The sequence below is a fragment of the Pelobates fuscus genome, chromosome 3, assembly GCF_036172605.1.
Source record: "Pelobates fuscus isolate aPelFus1 chromosome 3, aPelFus1.pri, whole genome shotgun sequence".
Lineage (NCBI taxonomy): Eukaryota > Metazoa > Chordata > Amphibia > Anura > Pelobatidae > Pelobates > Pelobates fuscus.
In genome coordinates, this window is record NC_086319.1 from 346,654,145 (window position 1) to 346,678,447 (window position 24,303).

Here is a 24,303-nt window from a genome sequence, read left to right on the forward strand (position 1 = left end):
TAGCAATTATGCTGTAATGATCCAAGACGAATATTTTGCACAAAATGTGACTATAACTCACAGGTCTCAGTGGAATAAAAAGGTTATATTTTCAGCTATGCCAGCTCGGTAACCTTCATTTTGGAGTTTAGCAATTCATTGGAATTCATTTTCAGTGAAAGTAAAATATATTCAGCCTCAATATGCTGTGAATAAATACACCTTAATATGTGAATTTTATATATTTTTCTTTGGGGGGGAGGGTCAAAGTGTTCCCAAAATGCAGTTCTTTAAAAGGAAAAACGATAACTATGCTCATTGATAAAGATGCAATCTAAGATGTTTTCATAATGGGCAAGCTTTTTCAAGGAAGAAATTGTGAACAATTTAAGGTCAAACTCCTAAATGTTGAAAGGCTATTGGTTTACATGCTGATCGCTCATTTCTTAGAACATTGACTCTGAGCGGTATCTGTTTTTCCTTTCAAAAATCTGGTCTTTTATATTTTCTGGTGTAAGTCAAATGCACACATTTAGTAATGACAGTCGGCATGCTATGACAGTGCCAAATAAACTCAGTCTTTGTATTTTGGTTAAATGAACACTTTGAGCAGAACAACCATTCCAGTGTACTGCGGTGATTATAGTGCCATAAGTGCCCTGGCACGCCCTAATGTAAGCAGCCAAATAGTTTTCTATCATTTTAGTACTTACCTCCCTGTCCATTCCCTTCAGGTGTGAAAGACGGAAGCTCTTCAGATCATGGGCTGAGAGTAATGAGGTTTACCTCACAAGAGAACTTCCAGCTCTCAGACCAGAAGGGAAGGGGCAAGGAGGGGAGCCTGGTGGACACCATGTAAGAAGTCAAACCAGTAGAATATTGTGCTCTGTAGTGGTCATGGTGCTTGGAGTGTTCCTTTAATATGCACTTACTGAATTTTAAGTATCATTGTGAGCGTGCTTTTTTAAGTTTTATATTTTCTTGCACTGAACACATATTTCTTAAAACAAATCTAATTATCAGAGTTAGAATAATTGAGGGAGCTACACCAAACTGGAATTCACAAGCAGGAACATCTTAGCAATTAGAAATTACTGACATGGCGAGCTTGTGTGATCGGGCGCCAGTTTTAACACCATGGGGTTAAACTATTTGTTAAGCCTGCGCCGGGGTAGCTTCTCGTGCCAAATACGTTGTTATGATACCCAGAGCGTCCCTTTAATCTATGGTAATGGCAAGTTGGTGTTTAAACTCTGTTTTAAAACTCCATGCCAAAGTAAAAATATAAATAGTAAATAATATTTTTAGCATTAAGGGACACCATAGGTACCCAGACCACATCATCCTGTTCACATAGTCGGCTACACTGTCCCTGTTCCCTTTGATCTGCAATCTAAAAAAATGCAGTTTCAGAGCGAGCTGTCTACCAGACAGCCACTAGAAGCACTTCCTGCTGTTTCACAGACTTTAACTCTGTATCACGGCGCTGTACAGCATAACACTGTTCTTGAGGACATCCAGTGTCTTCAAATCCCTGATTACTGATTTATGGCTTTCCTATGGGGAAGGGCCAATGTGCATGCATTAGTTTCCTCCTTTGGTGTTGATGTCTGAGAAACAGGAGACAGAGACAGTGCAGGGCAACTAAGGCGTTGGTTTAAGGTGAGTGTTTTGAAGTTTTTTTTTAACTCTTTAATTACCCTGGGTGCTGGGCAGGTGGGGTGAGGGGGATGGGGGAGGGTCGAGGGACATTATAGTTTTAACAGCTTTATATTCCTACTACTGTAGTGTTAGTTTATGGTAAAAGTAGGACGGGTTGTCCTTAACTGCACCAAGGTGTTAGGGTTCTGTGTATGATGAATTCTTGTGGATATAAACTCCACTATATTAAAAAAACAAGATGCAGTCCTATAAGAATGCAACAAGACACCTTTCAGCCAGAAATACTGAAAAGGTTGAGTTATGAAAACAGGCAAAATTAAGTCATTAAGTCCATTTGAATACAGGCCGCTGATGTGATAAAAATACTAAATATTTATTTCTACTAATAAAGTTGCTCCTTCATAATAAGGAAATGTTAAGGTGTTTGTAAATTTATTGGGAGGTACAAAAAAAATGTGGTCAATTGGAAGTAAGATTTATTATGGTCATTCAAACATCGGCCTTAATTTGATTGTTTCATATGATGTTTTCCGAACGGATCACAAAGTGTTTATCCACAGAAGTCACAATTAAGGTCTATTGGAATTCTTGGAGATAAATTATTTGAAAAGTGGTTCTATCTGATTGTGATCACTTGAAAAACATATCCAGATAAAAATAAATAAAGGCCATAGTCAGGGTAGTTGTGTTTATTAAAAGTGCATTTAAAATTAATTTAAACTTTTAAACCAAATCTGATATTCACATTGAATTCCCTTCCATTTCCCTGTCATTCACACAGTAGAAAATAACCCTGATAAATAAATGGAACATTGAGCAAAAGCACTATTTACGGTATATAGTTTTTTTATTATTCTACTAAAATGTATTTTACTAATGGTGATCAGGTAAGAATGGTGATCAGGTAAGCATGTTGAATATCTTATAATATGAACTTACAATAGAGGAAATTTCATTTTAAATGTAAACACAATCCTCTAATCTCCCAAAGTTGAAATAAACACAATTTTCACTTGACAAAGATGCAAGATAATTTAAATATTGCCTTGTTTTTGTGGCTGGGCACAAGTAAAGATTATTAATATGTTTTGGTAGATATAAGTTGAATGACATGTCGTCATTGATTATCATGTATGTGGCATTAGTTCACAGTTCAAGGCATGTTATCCATGTTGGTTGACCTCAAGTCACTTCTGGGCTAATAGTATGTTCTTTTTTTAGCTAATAATCTAGTTTTGAGGAGTTGATAATAAGCTTTTCACAAACCAGACTCTTGCAGAACAAGATGATTTCAGATAAGAACTAACAAGGAATGTACACTGCTGATTTGCAAATTCTGTCGTATTGTGATGTCGTCAGAAACGTGTTTTTGTTTTTGCTTAACATGATAACGACTGCCAATCAAAATAGGTACCTTTCTAACACTATTAGACATGCCAAAAAAAATTACGTTTACGGGCTCTACATGAATGGCTGACAATGCTTGCCTATACGCAGTGAAGTCACTTTTGTAATGGCTGGATTATCAATATTATTGATTGCTATTGCCCAAACCGAACAACTTGTGAAAGCTGAAAATGATTGTCATTGAAACCAATCCTCTAGGTGTAAGGAAAAAAAAGTTTCTGCTTTCCTGATACCAATGGTTCACTGGGGAATACATCATTTTCTAAATATGTTTTAGTTAGTAAATACAGTATAAATTGGTTCTATCAGGGGCACAGTTTGCAAAATGATCACGCTTTCTATCGAATCACAGTTCGCGGTTCAGTTTGATCAAATCAAATTAGCTGCAGAAAGGGTAATACAAATAGAAACAGTTTGCAGAGAAAACAAATAAAAAAGCATATGGCACTGTCATGCCGAATCCCGTTTTTTATTTAACCCCCCTCCCGCCTCCACTACATCCAATCGACCCCCTAGTCACCCCCAAATGCCCCTAAGCCCCCCACATTACCTCTTTTTAATTCTTTATCTTCTGCCCCGATCTATATTCAGGGCGCCGCCATCTTTGTGTGGGTAGGTGAAGTCCCTGTGGGACACGTCATCTACCCACACTACACAGACTGTGAGATTCCCGCACATGCCCAGTGAAACACCTGGACATGCGAACGGGAATTTCACCTATTCATTTATTCATCAGACAGACGAATGAATGAATAGAAAAAATCAGACGAACAAACTAACACTGTGTATCAGTGTTAGTTTGTTCGTTCAGTTTATTACAAGGAGGGAGCTACCGGCGTGCAGCTCCCTCCTTGTAATATGTAACTATAGAAGCGGCAGGGAGCAGTGCTCCTCGCCACTTCCTAAGCCCCCCATGTCCCCCCCTCACTCTATGGGGGTCAATATGACCCCCATAATAGCACAAGGGAGATTAAAATCTCCCCAATGCCCCTACTCGCTATACCGCGAGTAGGGGCATGTCCACTAAACAGTGAGCAGCCTGTGGCTGCTCACTGTAAAAAAAAAAAAAATGGTAATAAGGGGGGGACCTACTGTCCCCCCCCCCGGCCCCCACCCCTGCGCGGTGGGTGGGGGCCCTAATAAAACAATAAGGGGGGGACCTTCTGTCCTCCCCCCCGGCCCCCACCCCTGAGCGGTGGGTGGGGGCCCTAATAAAACAATAAGGGGGGGGACCTATTGTTCTCCCCCCCGGCCCCCACCCCTGCGCGGTGGGTGGGGGCCCTAATAAAACAATAAGGGGGGGGGACCTATTGTCCTCCCCCCCGGCCCCCACCCCTGCGCGGTGGGTGGGGGCCCTAATAAAACAATAAGGGGGGGGGACCTTCTGTCCTCCCCCCCGGCCCCCACCCCTGAGCGGTGGGTGGGGGCCCTAATAAAACAATAAGGGGGGGACCTATTGTCCTCCCCCCCTGGCCCCCACCCCTGCGCGGTGGGTGGGGGCCCTAATAAAACAATAAGGGGGGGGACCTATTGTCCTCCCCCCCGGCCCCCACCCCTGCGCGGTGGGTGGGGGCCCTAATAAAACAATAAGGGGGGGGACCTACTGTCCTCCCCCCCTGGCCCCCACCCCTGCGCGGTGGGTGGGGGCCCTAATAAAACAATAAGGGGGGGGACCTACTGTCCTCCCCCCCTGCGCGGTGGGTGGGGGCCCTAATAAAACAATAAGGGGGGGGGACCTATTGTCCTCCCCCCCGGCCCCCACCCCTGCGCGGTGGGTGGGGGCCCTAATAAAACAATAAGGGGGGGGACCTACTGTCCTCCCCCCCTGGCCCCCACCCCTGCGCGGTGGGTGGGGGCCCTAATAAAACAATAAGGGGGGGGACCTACTGTCCTCCCCCCCTGGCCCCCACCCCTGCGCGGTGGGTGGGGGCCCTAATAAAACAATAAGGGGGGGGACCTACTGTCCTCCCCCCCTGGCCCCCACCCTTGCGCGGTGGGTGGGGGCCCTAAATGACCCCCCCCATCAAGGTGACTAGGGGTCCCAAGCCCCTAGTCACCCCCCACCCAAAACATTCTATCCCCTACCTACCCCCCTCACCCTAAAAATAGTGAGGGGGGAATAAAATAACTAACCTGTAAAAAAAAAAAAAATTAAACTTACCATTTGACGTCTTCTTTTTTCTAAATTCTTCTTACTTCAGCCCCCCAAAAGGCCAAATAAAAATCCATAAACCCGTCGCACTTTAAAAAAAAAAAAAAAAAAAAACGAGCGCAAACAAAAATTAATCCATCTTCACCCATGGAGGGCACGCCGCGTACTGAGCTCCGCAGGGCGGGTCAAGGCTTATAAAGCCTTGCCCCACCCTGCAATTAGGCTTAGAACACAATGATTGGTTGGTTTAAGCCAATCAGAGTGCTCTGTGTCATTTTACACAGCGTGGGAAAATTCAAAAGAACTTTCCCACGCTGTGTAAAATGACAGATCACTGTGATTGGATGGTTTTCAAGCCATCCAATCACAGTGCTCTGTGTCATTTTACAAGCGTGGGAAAATTCCAAAGAACTTTCCCACGCTTGTAAAATGACACAGAGCACTGTGATTGGATGGTTTGAAATCCATCCAATCACAGTGCTTTGTGTCATTTTACAAGCGTGGGAAAGTTCTTTGGAATTTTCCCACGCTTGTAAAATGACACAGAGCACTGTGATTGGATGGCTTGAAAACCATCCAATCACAGTGATCTGTCATTTTACACAGCGTGGGAAAGTTCTTTTGAATTTTCCCACGCTGTGTAAAATGACACAGAGCACTCTGATTGGCTTAAACCAACCAATCATTGTGTTCTAAGCCTAATTGCAGGGCGGGGCAAGGCTTTATAAGCCTTGACCCGCCCTGCGGAGCTCAGTACGCGGCGTGCCCTCCATGGGTGAAGATGGATTAATTTTTGTTTGCGCTCGGTTTTTTTTTTTTGGTTTTTTTTAAAGTGCGACGGGTTTATGGATTTTTATTTGGCCTTTTGGGGGGCTGAAGTAAGAAGAATTTAGAAAAAAGAAGACGTCAAATGGCAAGTTTAATTTTTTTTTTTTTTTACAGGTTAGTTATTTTATTCCCCCCTCACTATTTTTAGGGTGAGGGGGGTAGGTAGGGGATAGAATGTTTTGGGTGGGGGGTGACTAGGGGCTTGGGACCCCTAGTCACCTTGATGGGGGGGGGGTTCATTTAGGGCCCCCACCCACCGCGCAGGGGTGGGGGCCGGGGGGGAGGACAGTAGGTCCCCCCCCCTTATTGTTTTTATTAGGGCCCCCACCCACCGCGCAGGGGTGGGGGCCAGGGGGGGGAGGACAATAGGTCCCCCCCCCCTTATTGTTTTATTAGGGCCCCCACCCACCGCTCAGGGGTGGGGGCCAGGGGGGAGGACAATAGGTCCCCCCCCTTATTGTTAGGGCCCCCACCCACCGCTCAGGGGTGGGGGCCGGGGGGGAGGACAGTAGGTCCCCCCCCCTTATTGTTTTTATTAGGGCCCCCACCCACCGCGCAGGGGTGGGGGCCAGGGGGGGGGAGGACAATAGGTCCCCCCCCCTTATTGTTTTATTAGGGCCCCCACCCACCGCTCAGGGGTGGGGGCCAGGGGGGAGGACAGTAGGTCCCCCCCCCTTATTGTTTTTATTAGGGCTCCCACCCACCGCGCAGGGGTGGGGGCCAGGGGGGGGAGGACAATAGGTCCCCCCCCTTATTGTTTTATTAGGGCCCCCACCCACCGCTCAGGGGTGGGGGCCAGGGGGGAGGACAATAGGTCCCCCCCCTTATTGTTTTATTAGGGCCCCCACCCACCGCTCAGGGGTGGGGGCCGGGGGGGAGGACAGTAGGTCCCCCCCCTTATTGTTTTATTAGGGCACCCACCGCGCAGGGGTGGGGGCCAGGAGGGAAGACAGGAGGTCCCCCCCCCCCATCTTTAACCCCCGCGCAGGGGAGGGGGGGTGTTTATTAGTTTTTTTTTTGTTTTGTTTTTTTTTTTTTTTACAGTGAGCAGCCACAGGCTGCTCACTGCTTACTAGACATGCCCCTACTCGCGGTATAGCGAGTAGGGGCATATTATTTACTAATACTAAGTAATCTTTACTTAGTATTAGTAAAGTTGGCTGAAAGACCAATTCAGGTATTTTAGCCTTTTAGTAGATAGCTCCCTGATACCGTGGGAATTAGGGAGTTATCTACTAAGCGGCTGCAAGATGCAGCCGCGGCAATGAATAGGATCGGAGTTTCATTAATTAGAATGAAATTCCGATACAAACAAAGTACCGAATTGCATCCTAACACCAATGGAGAAACAGTGCTCATTCTGTTAGGATGCAATTCGGCAGTTTTGCCGGCGTTCTGTCTAAGTGACAGGACGTTCGGCAATACTGACAGGAAGCATTGTGGGAACAGGGAGGAAAGCTAGGGAGCATGGGAAAATTGCTCTGACCAGCGGAAATGAAGCACACTTTGCTCCTCCGCTGGTCAGAGCTGGTCAAGCGGAGGAATCCCATAAGACAAAGAGTCCCTACTTTGTCTTATGGTTTTAAAGAAAACTAAAGAAGACAGGAAGAAAAGAAGAACAGATCCTGAGAGAGGGGGAGAAGAGGAAGAGATTGAGGAAAGGTAAGTTCGGCATGACAGTGCCGCTTTAAGCACTCTCTAAATCTTTTTCTTTAATGTATGAAAAACACACACACACAACCGACAAGTAGATCCAAATTTAGTAGTCATAGATGTGGCTCCTATCCTTGATGGCATGGATTCTAGAATTTTACCTATATTTTTAAACACGAATTTAATCCCAAAATATATATTCCAGAACTGCACACTGTAAGCTTGTCATCAAAAGATTAATGGATGGAACTGGCATTGTGGCTTTACATTTCCTTTGTATTATGTTCACCTGTCATATAACGTGTGTTAAGACAACTCTATGTTATGATTGTTCTTAGTGTGTTTTATACATTGCCTCAATAAAGACATCTAGAAATGAGCCAAGGTGAGCAACAACAAGGCCAAATTGCCACTGAAAGAGCTTTTTAAAAAGTTTCCAGCTAGGATATATGAAATATTAATGTTTGTAATTTAATCTCAAGCAGAGCCAAAAGGACAAACCTGAATTGAGCATGCTTACAGTGTGATTAATCTCCAGCAGTTTCATAAAATGGATGGATTCATCATGTTCATAGATTCACAATAAAAATCTCCGGCACTGTCATGAGACAACTGGGTTGAAAATGCTCACAGTGGTACTTAATCACCAGCAAAATTACGAGAACTCAAGTGAGTAAAATCACATGTGGTTTAATCACTAACAATGTTCCAACAGGAGAACTGAGCACAGGGACGTTTAACGTCTAGCACTATTGAAATGGTAAATTGTCTGCCAAAATTGATGAACTCGAAACAGTCTACAAACCAACTTGTTTTACTTTGACTTAAAATGTAAAAGTTTAGTAACTGGTTTAGGGACTAAAACTGTATGACGTAATTTCATTTATTTTGCAAACAGGCAAAAAAAAAAAAAAAATAGGCAATCCAGTCCTCCTAAAGGCAAATAGAAGACATAGTAAAAATACAAAATCATTATTTCTCTTGATTTAAAAGTATGCATAAAGTGTGTCACCAACAAAAACAGCCATAGTGAAAAATGTTACAAATCAAAAAAGAAAAAGATAAGGTTGCTTCACACGTTTGTCACTGAGAAGCGTTCTTCCCTATAAGCAATAAATCATACTTCCAATTGACCAAATTTTTTTGTACCTCCCAATAAATTTGCAAACATTTCCTTAATATGACGGAGCAAAATCTATATAAGGGATGAAGCTGATCCTTCAAATCACAATTACCATTTATTTTGGAACATATGCAAACTAGCCTGCTATTACTAGATAAAATTGTATTAGCCTTAAAAAAAAAAAAACATAAAACAAGTTATAATTATGATTGTAAGTAATGTTAACTGATTTAATGTTTGATAAACATATATCAAGTTTACTGATTATATATGATTAATCTAAAATTGTTTAAACTACAGGTAGTCTTCACTTAGCGACTTACCTGCACAACGACTGCATGGACTTACAACAAGCTTTCTAGCGCAGGCATTTGAGAGATAACCCACGTTAGAGAGCTGGTCTATGTTCAGGGGAATTTCCCCCAAACATAGATTTGCAGGATTCCCAGCACTAGTGAGCTGGTCCATGCCCAGCAAATTTTCCCAGAACATAGATTAAAGGGATTCCCTGTGCTAATGAGCTGGTCTATGTTTTTGGGGAGTTCCCCCGAACATAGACCTGCTCTCTAGAGCATCCCCACTTACCGACTAATTTGTTTTACGACTGAGTTGTAAGAACAGAATCCGGTTGGTAAGTAAGGATCATCTGTATTTGCATTTTCCTGTTTTTCGTTACTGACCTAAATATTTTTATACATGCATTGTCTTAATGTAGGCTTGATTGCATGTTTTCTAAATTTGATGTGGAAACGCTTGTAGCATGAAATACACAGACTTGGATAAGCCCACTTCCTGTCACTTCCTGTGTTGTTCCTGTTGGTTCCCTCCGATATTGAAAACAACATTTTTAATTATTCCTTCTATTACATGAAACATCACCACCAAGGACTATTCTTTAAGTCATATCACTGCATACAGACTGGCAGTGAAATTTAATATCCATCAAGTGAGCAGGCTGGCCAATATCGTCATGCAAGTTTTCCATTTCTATAAAGAGCAATCAATTATTTTGTTGCCATAAATGTTACCATTTACTTTTAATTTGTACACTTCTAACACTAACTCTTTTTTAAAACCTAAAATGCAAAAGGTTTTGAATTATCTCAATCTGCAAAATATTATTGTTATAAAAAGGTTACTACAGGACAAGATTCAAGAATTAATTTTTAATGCCAATGTCATTAGTGCAAATCAACACAGTTTAATTATTAATATTAACTTTTATATAGCACCAACATATTCCATAGCACTGTACAATTATAGAAAGGGGATGTTTTGAAGATGTCTACTTTCAACACAAATATTAGTTTAGAAGTTGAAATTTGTTTAGATTTATATGATTGCTCGTCTTTGAATGAAAAATGATTTGAAGAGACATTGCATAAAGTAGCTGTTAATGGAAAGTGTTGACAAACGTGGTAAATAATAGCAATTCCTTTTTTGGACCTGCTGCTCTTTAATCTGTTTATTAATGATTATGTGATGGGTTTTACATATCACGTGTCAGTGATTTCAGAGGACACAAAACAAGGTAAGGTAATACAATCTGAGCGGGATGTTACTTCTCTAAACTATACACTATGTTTAGGAGAGACAAGAGACAAATAAGATTCCATATCAGTAAATCCATTAATATGCTACATATTTTGGGATGAGAAATAAGAATTCATTATATATTTTACAACAGGGTTAATTTTGGGATATCGTACAACAAGAATTTTGTGACATTTTTGTGGCCATTTTTGCACCCTTTTGGTTTGGATATTCAGATGAGCTGAACTGCCACATAGGCAAACGTTTGGGGTAACCAAACTAATTTGTATTTTTTTCAGAGAAAATAATTTGGCAACGCCAAATTTTAACTCAGTGCACAAGTCTAAATATTAAGATCAATGGTAATTAATTTATGTGATATTATCAACGTCTTGAATCAAGAAATAATCTAATTGCCAAAGACTACCTAGAATTTTATGTATCACTTATTGTGGCCAGAAAATGCCCCTGCTGTTTTAAATATCCATGCACTGATGCTTATGAATATATCACTATGACCTGTGAATGTTTAAAGGGACACTCCAGACACCTAAAGCACTTTAGCTTTCTGAAAAGCTTTATGTGTGAAGAGTGTGTTCTTTTTTTCATTTTGCAAAAAAATGCAGATATCAATAGAAATGGACACTTTTCAAGCAGACAATATGTCCTGTTACTTCCTGGTTTGCATAGCTTACTTGCACTGAACTCAAGGGGCAGCAATTGCTCAGAGCACCTGCCTAGCACAGACTTCTCACTGAGCTGCATTGGGCAGTCTGTGGACAGTCACGTAAATTATGGGCGGGGCTAGAAAAGGAGGGCTTGCAAAGGTAGAAGGCATGAGATCTGCAGCCTTTGCAAGCTGTTTTTAGATCTAACTCCAATGAAAAAAATGACATATATAAATGCATGCAAGTTTTCACTTGGGGTATACCTAATAAACAGTGATTTATATTTATTTTGTATTTGGGCAGGGAAGTGTCCCTTTAATTATTGGGAACATGAGTAAACTCTTTATGAAAATGGGGGGAAAAAAAACAGGAACTTTTCACATGTACTGTTTACCATCGTGAACATAACTGTTTCTCTACGTTTTGTTTTGTTCTGCCAAACTAATTTGTCACTATCTGTAAACCCCATAGCATGCTATTACCATTCAAAATAAAATAATATCATAAGGATAATTGTATACCATTCTTGGGAGACTGCATAATTTCAGTAAATGTTCAGGTCAGGTGTATTTGGTGTTAGCTCACACACTGAATCCAGAATAAAATATATATACACTGATCTGCCACAACATTAAAACTATCTGCCTAATAATGTGTAGGTTGGCCTTTGCTGCCAAAACGTCTCTGATGCATCAAGGCATGGACTCCACAAGATCTGTGAACATGTCCTGTGTTACCTGGCACCAAGATATTAGTATATCATGCCTCAATGAATCAAAGTTGTTTCGACAGCACAAGGGGGGCCTACATGATATTAGGCAGTTGGTTCTATTGCTGTGGCTGATCAGTGTTTATATCTTATTTATATTTATATATATATATATATATATGTGTGTGTGTGTGTGTGTGTGTGTGTGTATATATATATTCACTATTGGCTGGTTGTAGTAAGTTTACCTGGTCAAGACTCCTAATGATACATATCAGCCCTACCTTACATCCTCATAAATTCTAACTTTGTTTGAGCAAGGCCTTCTTCACCTCTCAAATATATATTTTCAATAATTGTAAAGCTCTGTGGAATATGTTGGCGGAATATAAATGCCAATAATCATCTATAACCCAATTTATTATTTTCTTGAACAGGCAGTTAGTTCTACATTTATGCAGCACAGGGCTTACATCGTTTGCCAAAAGAGGTCAGCTGACAATAGCACCATAACCACAACAACATGCTTGACTATGGTGTTTGGAGTGTTTTTTTTTTTTTTTAAAGTTTGCATCTTCCCTATGATAATGTCTGCACTTCTTTAAATTAATTAATCTTGTGGTATGTAAGACAGATGCACTATGGTAGTACAGTCAATAGTGGCTATTCAATCAATATTTTATTGCAAGTATATCAAGATAGTTACGTCGTTGCCATTTAATCTAAGTCACTCTTCTGTATATTTTAACACCAGCCCTTTGGAAGCACAGGAGTTCTCATCTTCTACTACACTGCTTTTCTGATTGAAGGAACCTCATCACGATCACCCTGTGTAGACCGAGCTGCAGAAATAACATTTCATGCAACAATGTGTTTTTCCAGAACAAACGTAGGAGGTCAGAGTGTAAAACTTTGTGTTCTAGAACTCAGCTTACCTCAGGCACATTGTTATTTTCAGATGGACCATTGAGGTCAGAGCGCTGCTGCTTTCTGGGCTGTTCAACACTATTACAAACCTACAGGAGGGAAGAAATGATATATTTTATCAGACAAACATAAAGCCACATGGGTTTTTATTAGTGTGCTTGAACCTATAACCTACATTTTATTTAATGTATTTACACAGTAAATCTGAGAAAATGAAAATCAATCCTTTTAAATTTGTTCTGCTTTAAAGGGATACTCTAGTCACCCAAACCACTTCATCTTAATGAAGTGGGTCTGGGTGCAGTGTCCTTGTCCTTTTGCAGATTTTCATAAGCCCCCAATGTTTACATTACAGGGTTAGGTCCATCTCTAGTGGATGTCAGTATGACAGCCACAAGAGGTGCTTGCGTTACACTGACCAAATAAAACGTTGTCACCTGATGCAGAAGCCCCCATAGGTCGGCATCGATTCAATACTTTCCTGAAAGGGGAGTTTGAATGCATGCCTGGCAGTCGCTGCACATCCGCATTAGGTTCACAATGCTTCTATGAGGAGCATTGAACTGGGCCATTGTGTGGGAGGTGGAGAGGTAATCAGTGTGTAGGAAGGGCAGGCAAAAAGTAAGAAAAACCTGTATTTTAAATAATTTTATGCAAACTGGGAGACTTGTGTAGAGCATGGACAGGGGCATATAGCATTACAAATACAGGTTTGTATTCCTAACGCCATAGTGTTCCTTTAAGTTCCTTGTATTACAGGAAATCAAACATATATGACATTGTTCAGACAATGTGAAGAAAAGATAGCACAGTACTTTTCAATTAGCTATCCATCTCTTTTGTTCTGTGGTATTTGCATTCAATGGCTACTTACCTGCAATACTCTCTAGTAACTCATACAGTCACAATAACCAAGGCAGTTTGTCACAATACCATGATCTCCCCTGTCGGCTGTGCAGTGCAGTACTGGCCCAAAAAGGGAGCTCTGTACTTTCAAGGGTCAGAAGGGGAGCTGACATTACAGGTAAAGGTTGCCACGCAACCTGTGGGTAGCATGCAGGTCAGCCTCTTTCTCTTCCTCTCACGGGCTCCGATCTTGTGAGAGCATTGCCTGGGGTTACCACAGCAATGCTCTGACAATTGGCGCTCGCGAGAGGGACAGACATGGTATGTACCCTGCAGAGGTACAGACCAAATAACTGGACCACCAGGAATCAGTATGCCCACTCTCACTCTGCAAGGTAATTAAGTTAATTATATCAGCACCTATCCTACCTCCTCTATACACACACTACACCCCCTGCACTTACATACACAAACACTACACACACTCTATACCCCCTATATGTATAAACACGATAATGTTTGTAACTTGGGGGCTTAGTGTGCATGTGTGTGTATAGGGGTATAGTGTATGCATATATGTAAAGTGTGTATAGTGTATTGTGTGCACAGGGGGTGTAGTGTGTGTGTGTGTAGGGGTATAGGGTATTTGTATAGGTGTATAGATTTATTTATTTATTTATTTATTAAAAATTCTTAAGAAACGCAGTCTTATTACCCATAGGGTCTCGATGCGCATACCAGCAATAAAAAACAGACAAAACAATATCCAGCAAACAACAGCATTATAATCACATGCATTTGGACCAAGTTAAAAATTTTCATGTCATCCCGTACGCCTGAGCAAATAAAGCTGTTTTTAAGCTCCGGCGGAACTTCAGTAGATCGTTCTCAAGCCTTACTGACAGTTGGTGGCCAGTGGTAGCTTGCTTGTCTAAAGCCTTACTGACAGTTGGTGGCCAGTGGTAGCTTGCTTGTCTAAAGCCTTACTACACACACAAACATACTACACACACTCTATACCCCCTATTTACACACTACACCCACAACACTTACACACACAAGCACACTATACACTCTACAGCCTCTATAAACACACACTACACACTCTGTATAGCTCCTATAAACATACACTTCATTCCCTGCATTCACAAACTACACACACTCTATACCACCTTTAAAATTAACACACACTGCGCCTCCCATGTGTGCTCACACTCTATACACATACTACTCTGTATCTGCTATAAATACACATTGTATACCCTATACACATACACTATAGCCCTATACATATACCCCTTGTGGACACACTATATGCATATACACCCTTTATACACACATGCACACGCATACATGCACCCTATACATATATTACTGTACCTATGCACACACATGTGCACAGGGCCGGTGCAAGGATTTCTGCCGCCTTAGGCAAGACTCATTTTGCCTCATGTCACTCACTCACTGGCAGACATACTCACTCACTGACACACATACACTCACTCACTGACTGACACACACACACACACACAGAAACTCACTAACAGACATACACTCATTCACTGACAGACATACACTCACTCACTGACAGACACACATAACACACACTCACTGACAGGCATACACTCACTTACTGACAGACACACACACACAGACACTCACTGACAGACATACACTCACTCACTGACATACACACAGATAGACAGACACTCACTAACAGACATACACTCACCCACTGACACACACACACACACACACATACATACACACACAGAAACTCGCTAACAGACATACATTCACTCACTGACAGACACACACACACACACTAACAGTCAAACAGTCACACACTCACTGACACACAGACTCAAACATTTTTATTTTTTGAGGCCCATCCAGCCTCCCTACCTCCCTGGGGTCCAGTGTGGGGAAGCTCCTCACTCCTCCAGCGCGCAATTTAGTATGCTGGGGCCGGAATGATGTCATATTCCGGCTCCCTGCATCACAGAGGGAGCGCGAGGGAGGAGTGAGAGGATGCAAGAACAGCTCCCTCGCCGCCTGCCTTCTCTGTCCCCCTCTCCTCCGGTCACCGGACGCAGGTAGACAATGCCAGGCACACTCAGAAATATACACAGCTAGATACACATTGTGACTGAATGTCTGTATTTGTCAGTGTGTGTGTCTCTGTGAATCAGTATGCTTGTGTATCAGAATATGTACATGTGTTCATGAATTAGTGTGTTTGTGTCTATGGCTGCAATGTGAGGGTGGTATGGTATAGCAAAGCAAAAGTAAAGTGACTATATATATATATGTATGTGTGTGTGTGTGTGTGTGTGTGTATGTGTGTATGTATATATGTGTGTATGTGTATATATATATATATATAGATATATATATATATATATCTATATATATATATATATATATATATGGAAGGCAATATGCCTGAAGTTGTGGGAGGGGTTAATTTTTCCTATTTAAACCCGAGTAAATCCCAGCTTAACTATCGTCGCCGTTTCGAAGTTCTGGCTTGCTCGTCTCCCTCTCGCCAGCACAGCTTCCGGGTCCTCGGCGGCGCGCTTCCGGTTCCGTCGTTCCTTGCGGCTTCCCGCCAACCTCTGTTCGCACAGACGCTCCCAAACTCAGAGACTAACGTACACCAGGTAACCGGCGAGAATGGCCACGTTCGGGCTATTCTCGCCATTCAACTTTTTCTTTTAAACTACATACAACAGTTCTCTGTCGCCCGTTCACTTTCCTCCCAATACTTCACGCAAATTACTCTGTGTTTGCTCTCCGTACCCAGTTGTTATTAGGTCATTACTTTAATGAGCAAATGTTGCGAAGAGCATTCCATGTAAACGATCTTTATAACAGATGTGCAACTTCCACATTATTCTTGACAGGTAATCGGTCATCTTTCTAGTGTGTTTATGGGGATTCATTTAGGCTTCGAGCCACCCTAAATAGGTCTGGTAACACAAGTTAATGTAAAGTAATTTGGGCGTATTCAGTCTTGTTCATCTCATTAACGTTATGACACAGAGTTTCTTAAAGGTTCCCTAGGCGAAACAATCAGTTTCTCTGCGCGAGCTTGTGCTTTGTTTATGACAATTTTAAGTGTTATCTAGTGATTGAAGATATGCATTCACTTCAATACGGTAAATAAATATTCTCCCGTTTACCGCAAGTCGGTGCAATGCCAACAACACCTTGAAGGTACGGTTGACCTCCTAGTATATATTTTGTATTAAAGCTTTGAAAATTGTAACTCATTTCGGCTATACAAAGCAATGTTCAGCTTACATGTTCATTCGTTAAAATCTCCTTCTCTGCGTTTAGTCATCCGGCTACCTAGAGTTTTACATTCATACAAATGGCATTTTTTCTCAAATCGCGTTCACAACATTGTTACAAGTATCAATTGGTTGAAATTCTGCTGTCAGATGGGGGTATAATTTATGTAAACTGTTTTAATTAGATAACTAATGCGTATGACAGGTCGGTTCGTATGACTTACATTAACAGGTGATTATGTTCTTGTGCTCTTTTAGGCTATTTAGTTCTTATTAATTATAAGTTGTGATATTCATGGCTTACTTTCGAGATGCTTTTACAAAATGTTTTATTTGTGTTTGTTTTGGCATTTGTTTTATATGAGTGTGTGTGTATGTATATATATATGTATATATGTGTATATGTGTGTATATGTATATGTGTATGTATATTTGTATATATGTTAAATAGGGAATAAAGTCACCATGCTCTCAAGGTAAAATAATAAGTACTTTCTTGAGTCAATATATACGCTGTTACGGTTGTTTAATTCTGCTTACTTAGTTGCCTGACTGCTGCACTATTTATGACTATGCCTTAACTTTGACGCATATACTTTCTGTTTCATATGCCTACACATTACACTACCAAGCGTATTTACCATCGAGCACCTCTGCACAGGCAACCATACGCGATTTGACTAGAATGAGAATGGGGGATCAGTCAGTGGGAGGTGCTCTGACTGTTATGCACATTTTACATTCATCAGCACACGCTTTGAATAAACACAGCTTGCATACGTGACAATTACGCCGCGCATTACATTACTAAACCTATTTAAAGATTCTGACATATTCAGCGTTGCACTTAAGACCTATGATTGCCTGTTTACCTTGACTTGTACACCTCTGCGCAGACAAGCACATATGTTTATAGACATGTGCATTTAAGTTCACACTACAGTTCCGAGGAACAAGCCTCGGCAAAAGCGAGTACTCATATTTTAACAGTTCTATGAACAAGATCCGCATAAAAAAAAAAAAAGGCCTTGTTTATGGCACCTCGAACACCACATACATGCATTCTAGTTTATACGTACCGACCATCTAGATCCCGACGTGCTCACAGGTCACTCCAGTTTCGGTCAGCAGCACGATCCTAACTCATTACCACCCACGTTTCGTTTCGTGGTATGTCCTTTCTCACTAACTAACCTTCCCTCTTAGCTAGCAGTGGCTGGCTGTCAGGTTTCCTAGGCGTCCACTAGTTGTTATTTCCCCCTGGCTTCTTCACCTTAGGTTAGCGGTCCCGCGAGGCCAACACCCATCCTCATACTCGGAGGTACTACGCCCCTCGGGCCAAATCATAGTTAGTCGCCTCGCATTGTGGCATAGAGAGGGCCTCATCTGTCACTCCCATGCTATCTTATGTTTAACTTTCACCGAGAGGCCGACACCCCGCCACAACGTTCAGTGGCCACGTTATCCCCTCGCGCCAACGCATAGATAGAGCCTCTCAAGCCGCTTGGCAAATATCAGGGCCTCACCTGTCACCAATCTAGAGTAATCGTTTCGCCGCATTGCGGCACTAGCTAGTCAGCCAGCACTCATGCACTCATACTCTCACACACATACACACACACACACACACCTCGTAAGTTGGGGGGCGGCATCCTACAGACTCATCACGCATAACCACTATGTTCAGGTATCCTAGCGGGTTATTTTCTGCCCCGTCATAGCGTTAGTTTCGATTATGAGTTACATACCCTTACAGTAATACAAACAGTATGTTAAAACTATCGTACAGGGCTAATCTATGCTTTCAATACGTAAATCACTGATGGGCTAAGGGTCTACTAGAGAACTAGTTATAGCAGTACAAGGATATATATTTTCCCAACTTGTCACTCACTTGTGATCCAATTATACCACATTCACTAAGTACCATATCAATCTAGTAGAAACCAAGATCGTCGGTTTCCTCCAACAATTCGTTTCAGGCATTTTTTCTTACATATAATTTCAGTTGAATATGTATATTGGGGGCACACGCTGCCTTTACGTTACACGTTGTACAGGTTAAGCTTCGTATTGGACCGTCATCAGGTCCTCTAGACACTTACTTACATGTAGTGACTGCTTACAAGTTCATTTTGTATTTGTTACTTTGCAACCCATTAGGGGTCTTTCAGTACGTTGAGTTCTAAATTACATACGTTGACTCGTACCATCGCTTAATTCTCACGTCTACGTCACTTATACAATCTACACAGGTTAGAGCATTAGCAATCTAATGAAAACAGGGTACACAGATTTCCCTCTCGCTTCATATCAATATCGAGACATCACTCGGCCGTCATCACGAACAAACAATACCATTCAAATCCTTAACAACTAATAGTCTTCTCTCTGCACGCTTGACCCTCGCAGGGTTCTCCGGGCGCAATTCAATTAATTCATCATGTTATTTAGTACTGCATACATTTCACTATGTTATTTGAAGTTAATCCTGAAGGACCTCTTGAACTTAGTCATGCTACCTGTTTCTGTTTAAGAAGTAACACCATAGGCATCATATAATGCACACATTTACGGTCCAAGCCTATCAAGTAAACGATTAAGGGGTATTTATTTTACAAACTCGTTTAAGCTTAAACCACAATCAAAGCTCCTTTCAGGTTCCTATCTTAAGCGCACACCTTTTTCCTACTATGAATTACTGCATTTCATTCTATTCGGTTCGCATCAATACAGATAGTTCGTCAGGTGCCTTTACAGTCCTTTTCGCTGTGGTTATCCAGTTAACCTAACCTACCATTTGTGAGTAACGCTCATCCACGAGTAACAAGCCAAATCAGAGGTAGGGCCCCTCTCAGTCACGGGGCAAATGATAAGGGCCTTACCTCCAACATGATAGTCCTTATCTTCACCTATCAGTACTCGTTCGCAAGAAGCTCTACTATACGGGATTTTCAGTTGGCATAGAAGTTGCATGGTTAAAACAAATATATTTTCTTCCCTCCTCACAGCATGCTACAAGAAATAGCCCCAGGACGTACTATCTTTTCTCAAGTCCCCCGCCTTAGCCGCTCCTATAGTCCTGAAATCAGACCTTGCTTAAAGTAGAGGTTGAGCTTAAAGAACATACGGCCCAGAGATCCTCTGCAGGTCAGAAGGTCTAACCATGCCTTAGTTTAGAGTTTTACGCAGGTAAGATTTGTCTACATACTCTACAGCTTACGGCATGGGTAGGTGTGGTATGGTTCAAGATAATAATGCGTTAGTTATAATTGGTTGCTTGCACAATTTTTGCCACATCTATTTGAACCAGCCTACAATACTATTGAAACTATACCTACAGGAATTTAACATTACAGGTAGACAACATACCCAACAGCTCCCATTTTCTTTCTTATTCAGTAATAGCGCTGACAGGTTTCAGAGATCAATACTCCACAAATCGTCCAATCCATTTCCTATCTACAGTACAGTCTGTGGGGGAGTTTTCAAAATAACCATTAAGCCTCCCCTTTATAACCTACTAACATAGTAATTTAAGTAAGCAATTTCCTTGGCTTTCTACGTTTTCTTGAGTCCAAAAGAATATGACCATCGGGAACTTTGGACCTTCGCCCATGCATCAACGGTCTTTTCCATAATGTGACTAAATGTTTACTAATCGTGAAATTAATCTTGTCTTTTATTTTTGCCCTCTTTTGTAGGCCTGACCTCTCGTCGGTTTCGGCACACCTCAACCGACTTTGGTCCTTATCAGACTACATACCTTTAATCGTACGTCCTCGAATTACCCCGTACACAAATGGAAGGCAATATGCCTGAAGTTGTGGGAGGGGTTAATTTTTCCTATTTAAACCCGAGTAAATCCCAGCTTACCTATCGTCGCCGTTTCGAAGTTCCCCTCCCACTTCACCCTTTATTATTTACATCAATGTACAAGGTGGGCCCTCTTTTGCAGGCCTGACCTCTCGTCGGTTTCGGCACACCTCAACCGACTTTGGTCCTTATCAGACTACATACCTTTAATCGTACGTCCTCGAATTACCCCGTACACAAATATGTATACACACACATACATAATACAAGGGGCAATACATATATATTATATAGAATAATATATATTCAAAGGGATTATAGAAGGGGAAATTATAGGGATTATAGTGGGGGGAATTAGACTATTTTGTTATCTGTATCCCATTGTACAGCGCTACAGAATCTGATGGCGCTATCTAAATAATAAAATAATCATTATTATTTTTTGACAAATTTTAGTGGGGGCCTCTTGCTTGAGTTTCGCCTAAGGCCTAGCAAAGTCTAGAGCCGCCTCTACCAATTATGGTTCTTAGCTGGTGAAGGTAAATTAATTTTATCAAGGCCACTGCATGTATTTAATTCTCATTATATTTTCTATACTCTATGTTCCAATTTGATATTATCTGATAGCGTTCATTTTAAGCTATTTGTTGTTTCCACAAATGTTTCTGCTGTTGATATTTCATGACCTTTTGTATGATTCATTTGGTAATTTAGCTCAAGTAAATATTATCCCATCAAAAACTACAAATATGATTACCAAGAATATAAATAAAACCCACATAAATCACATATTAAAAGCAGCATTTTGTCCTACCAAGTAAATGACATCTCTAATAACGGTACCACTAGTGATACATTGCCTAGCAAATAATACATGTAATAACAATTATTGCTTATACCGATAGCATCCATAATCTCAAAAACTCAAGGACCTATTTGTGTATACAAAATCAGATGATGTCAAATACATAAAAAATTAAACACTTTCTTTTTTTTTTTTGCCACTAATAAAAACCTAAATAATTATCAAATGTCAGTGCTTGTAATGATATTGGAACCTTGGGAATGCTATACACATATGTCCCATAGTTTCTGGTTATAGGGAGTGATTGATGGATCCCTAGACTGGGGACAAATTAGTCAGGTGTTAGGTCCCAGCAATCTGTCAACGTTGCTTTTCATGAACTACTGCTCATATTAGTAAAACTATTAATTATCCTCATTTCACTTCACACCCAATATGTGCGCGTGTAAAAAGACTGGGTCTTCAAATCACTTTCTAATCTGTAAAACATTGAACATTGTACAACAATCTGTACACTGTGCTGGTAGATTTACAAACAGATGCATTGATCAAAGGAGAAATTAAACATAGATCAGTTCATTCAATTTCCCATTTCTGATATTATCACATGGCGCCTTGTGCAAAGGTAATACTACAATGGAACATTAATAATTTGGATACAGTAACAACACATTTCAGAAACTTGGTCAGTTTCAATCACTGGAAATATTTACATGTATTTTCCCATTACGCACTCACACAAATTTAACTAATCCATTCAACATTCACTTTGGGAATTCATTAATTTAAAGGTCAACAGTACGAAATTCACGATGCCATAAAAAAGTAACCTATATCGCAGACCACAAATGCTTAATTTGCTCTACACAATATGCTTTTTTCCAAGTCATTCTTTACAACTCTCTGTTGCAGCATCATCATTGCACCTTCTGCATATTACCCCCACTGCGATCGCAGCATCTGTTAGTAAGAGAATTATCTGCCAAACTGCTTCTAAGGCAGTCCATGTGTTTTAAAGAAAAGGTGTAAATTATCAGGACACCTGCTGGGTCTTTTATTCTTGCTTGTTCTTTCTTTGCTAATTGTGTTGACATTTTTAGTATTTTGTCTTGTTTGCTTTTTTTTTTTTTTACCTACAAGAAGAGATCTGAGAAATGTTCACAGTATGAAGCCATAAAATATCTAGTGACCCTTCATCCACACAAAACAAGAACAAATCAAGCACAAAGTGCTTGCTTGGTACATGACAAAATGTTACTTTACTTTGGAACATCAGTGCATCCTTTCAGTAAGAGGCACACTGAGTCTCCATCACGATGATTGTCACATAAATGGATTTTGGATGTAGCTATTTACAGCTGGTATTCTTTTTGCCATCTTGCATAGGAGCACGTAGTAATAAACACATGGGAAATATATTCCACCTTGATTTACTGTTACAGTTATTACTATGCCCCACAGTGATGCACTGATGCCTTGCCTGTGATTGCATAGTTGACATGGCTATCAACAGCCAAACCTGAAAGACTCAATTAGTCCACGGTGCAGGCCTCACCTGGATACATTCTGCTAATATTCCAAATAGTTTGGATGATGAAGCAGAGACCTCCCCTTCCCCACACCCTTAGTTGCCTTCTTCACACTAGGTTATGAGATATAACAACCTCAAAATGCATTCTGTCAAAGGTAAAACTACAGTAAAGTGTATAAAGCTAAACATGTTGGTGGGGGCACCCAAAATGGTCTTTTTCCTCTTAGTTCCACCATTGTGTACTACAGGCACTGGAATAAACGTTTGAAGACTAATGAGATAGTCAGGCGTGTCCCATGCCTTTAAATGTTGAACTACAATTAGTCCCTCATTTTCATGATATGCCATTGGGATGTACGTCCCCCCTCAACGTATGGCATCATGTCCCTAGCAACACTTTGTATGATTAAATATAAAAAAGACATAGAAGACTATGTATTCCATATTGTGTTTTTCAAAAAAGGAGGATTTTTTTTCTCCTTTGAAGAATATGCTCCAGAATTATTTTATAGAATATTCTCAAAGAGACAATAGATCACCTCAATGTATAGATCATTGGCTATCAAGATTGGGTTGCTGTTCGTTTAATGGTGTCAGAGCATGTTCTTAAAACTATGCTACTAATGATGTAGACCTTTTCTTGTCTTACTGACAATTTCATATGTGTTCCATCATGTCACCATCACCAGGATTCTTCAAAGGATAATTCCCTGTAGAACATAAGGTTCAAATATAGCCTGCCACTGAGGTCACTTAACAGACAAACCATGTGAAACTGGAAATGTTATTCTTGCATCTTGGCTTAATTGTGTGTGTGAGTGACAGCCTATGTCACTAGCAATGTGTCTATCAACACTGTCATCTGTTGGAAATTTTAATATTTTAGTGGTTCAATTGTTGGAGTATTTTTTTAACACAATGGATGAAATATAGTGCTCACTGTAAGATGAGAGGTCAGTAGACCCAAACAGACTAGAGAGGGGGTGTAGTACAGAGGGTATCTTGATGTCAAAAAGGTAGACAGAGATCAAAAGAAAGGGGAAAATAATGTATGTCAGTAATTAGAGTAAAGGGTTTTCAAGGTAGCTGGACGTTGTTGCCTTATACCTCAGAAAATAGTAGAAAGCAGGTTTTGGGTGAAACTGATAAAGTGGATATACGTATACACCACCTACAATACATAGATCGCCCACCCGCCGATATAATCGCTGTGCATACAACCCCTGAAAGCAATGAAGCCTCATACAATCACAAACTGTTGCCTACACATGCCCCTGAAAATAGATAAAGTCTCTATCACATACACTTGTCAAACATAATATGTAAATTGGGGGTTCATGCCCCAGGATATCTCGGTAACCTATTAGG

At 40.9% G+C, this 24,303-nt stretch overlaps 1 protein-coding gene across 5 annotated transcripts in view; it reads right to left on the reverse strand.

Moving 5' to 3' along the window:
* Window positions 1–24,303, reverse strand: part of APBA2 (amyloid beta precursor protein binding family A member 2) — a 431,382-nt gene that overhangs the window by 152,629 nt on the left and 254,450 nt on the right. For 4 of the 5 annotated variants that reach the window (XM_063449150.1, XM_063449148.1, XM_063449149.1 and 1 more), the window contains exon 4: window positions 12,650–12,730. The exons of the other annotated variant lie outside the window; for it this stretch is intronic. In XM_063449150.1, the coding sequence (XP_063305220.1) occupies window positions 12,650–12,730 (81 nt within the window). The remainder of the gene's footprint in view (window positions 1–12,649; window positions 12,731–24,303) is intronic. 5 annotated transcript variants of the gene reach the window in all.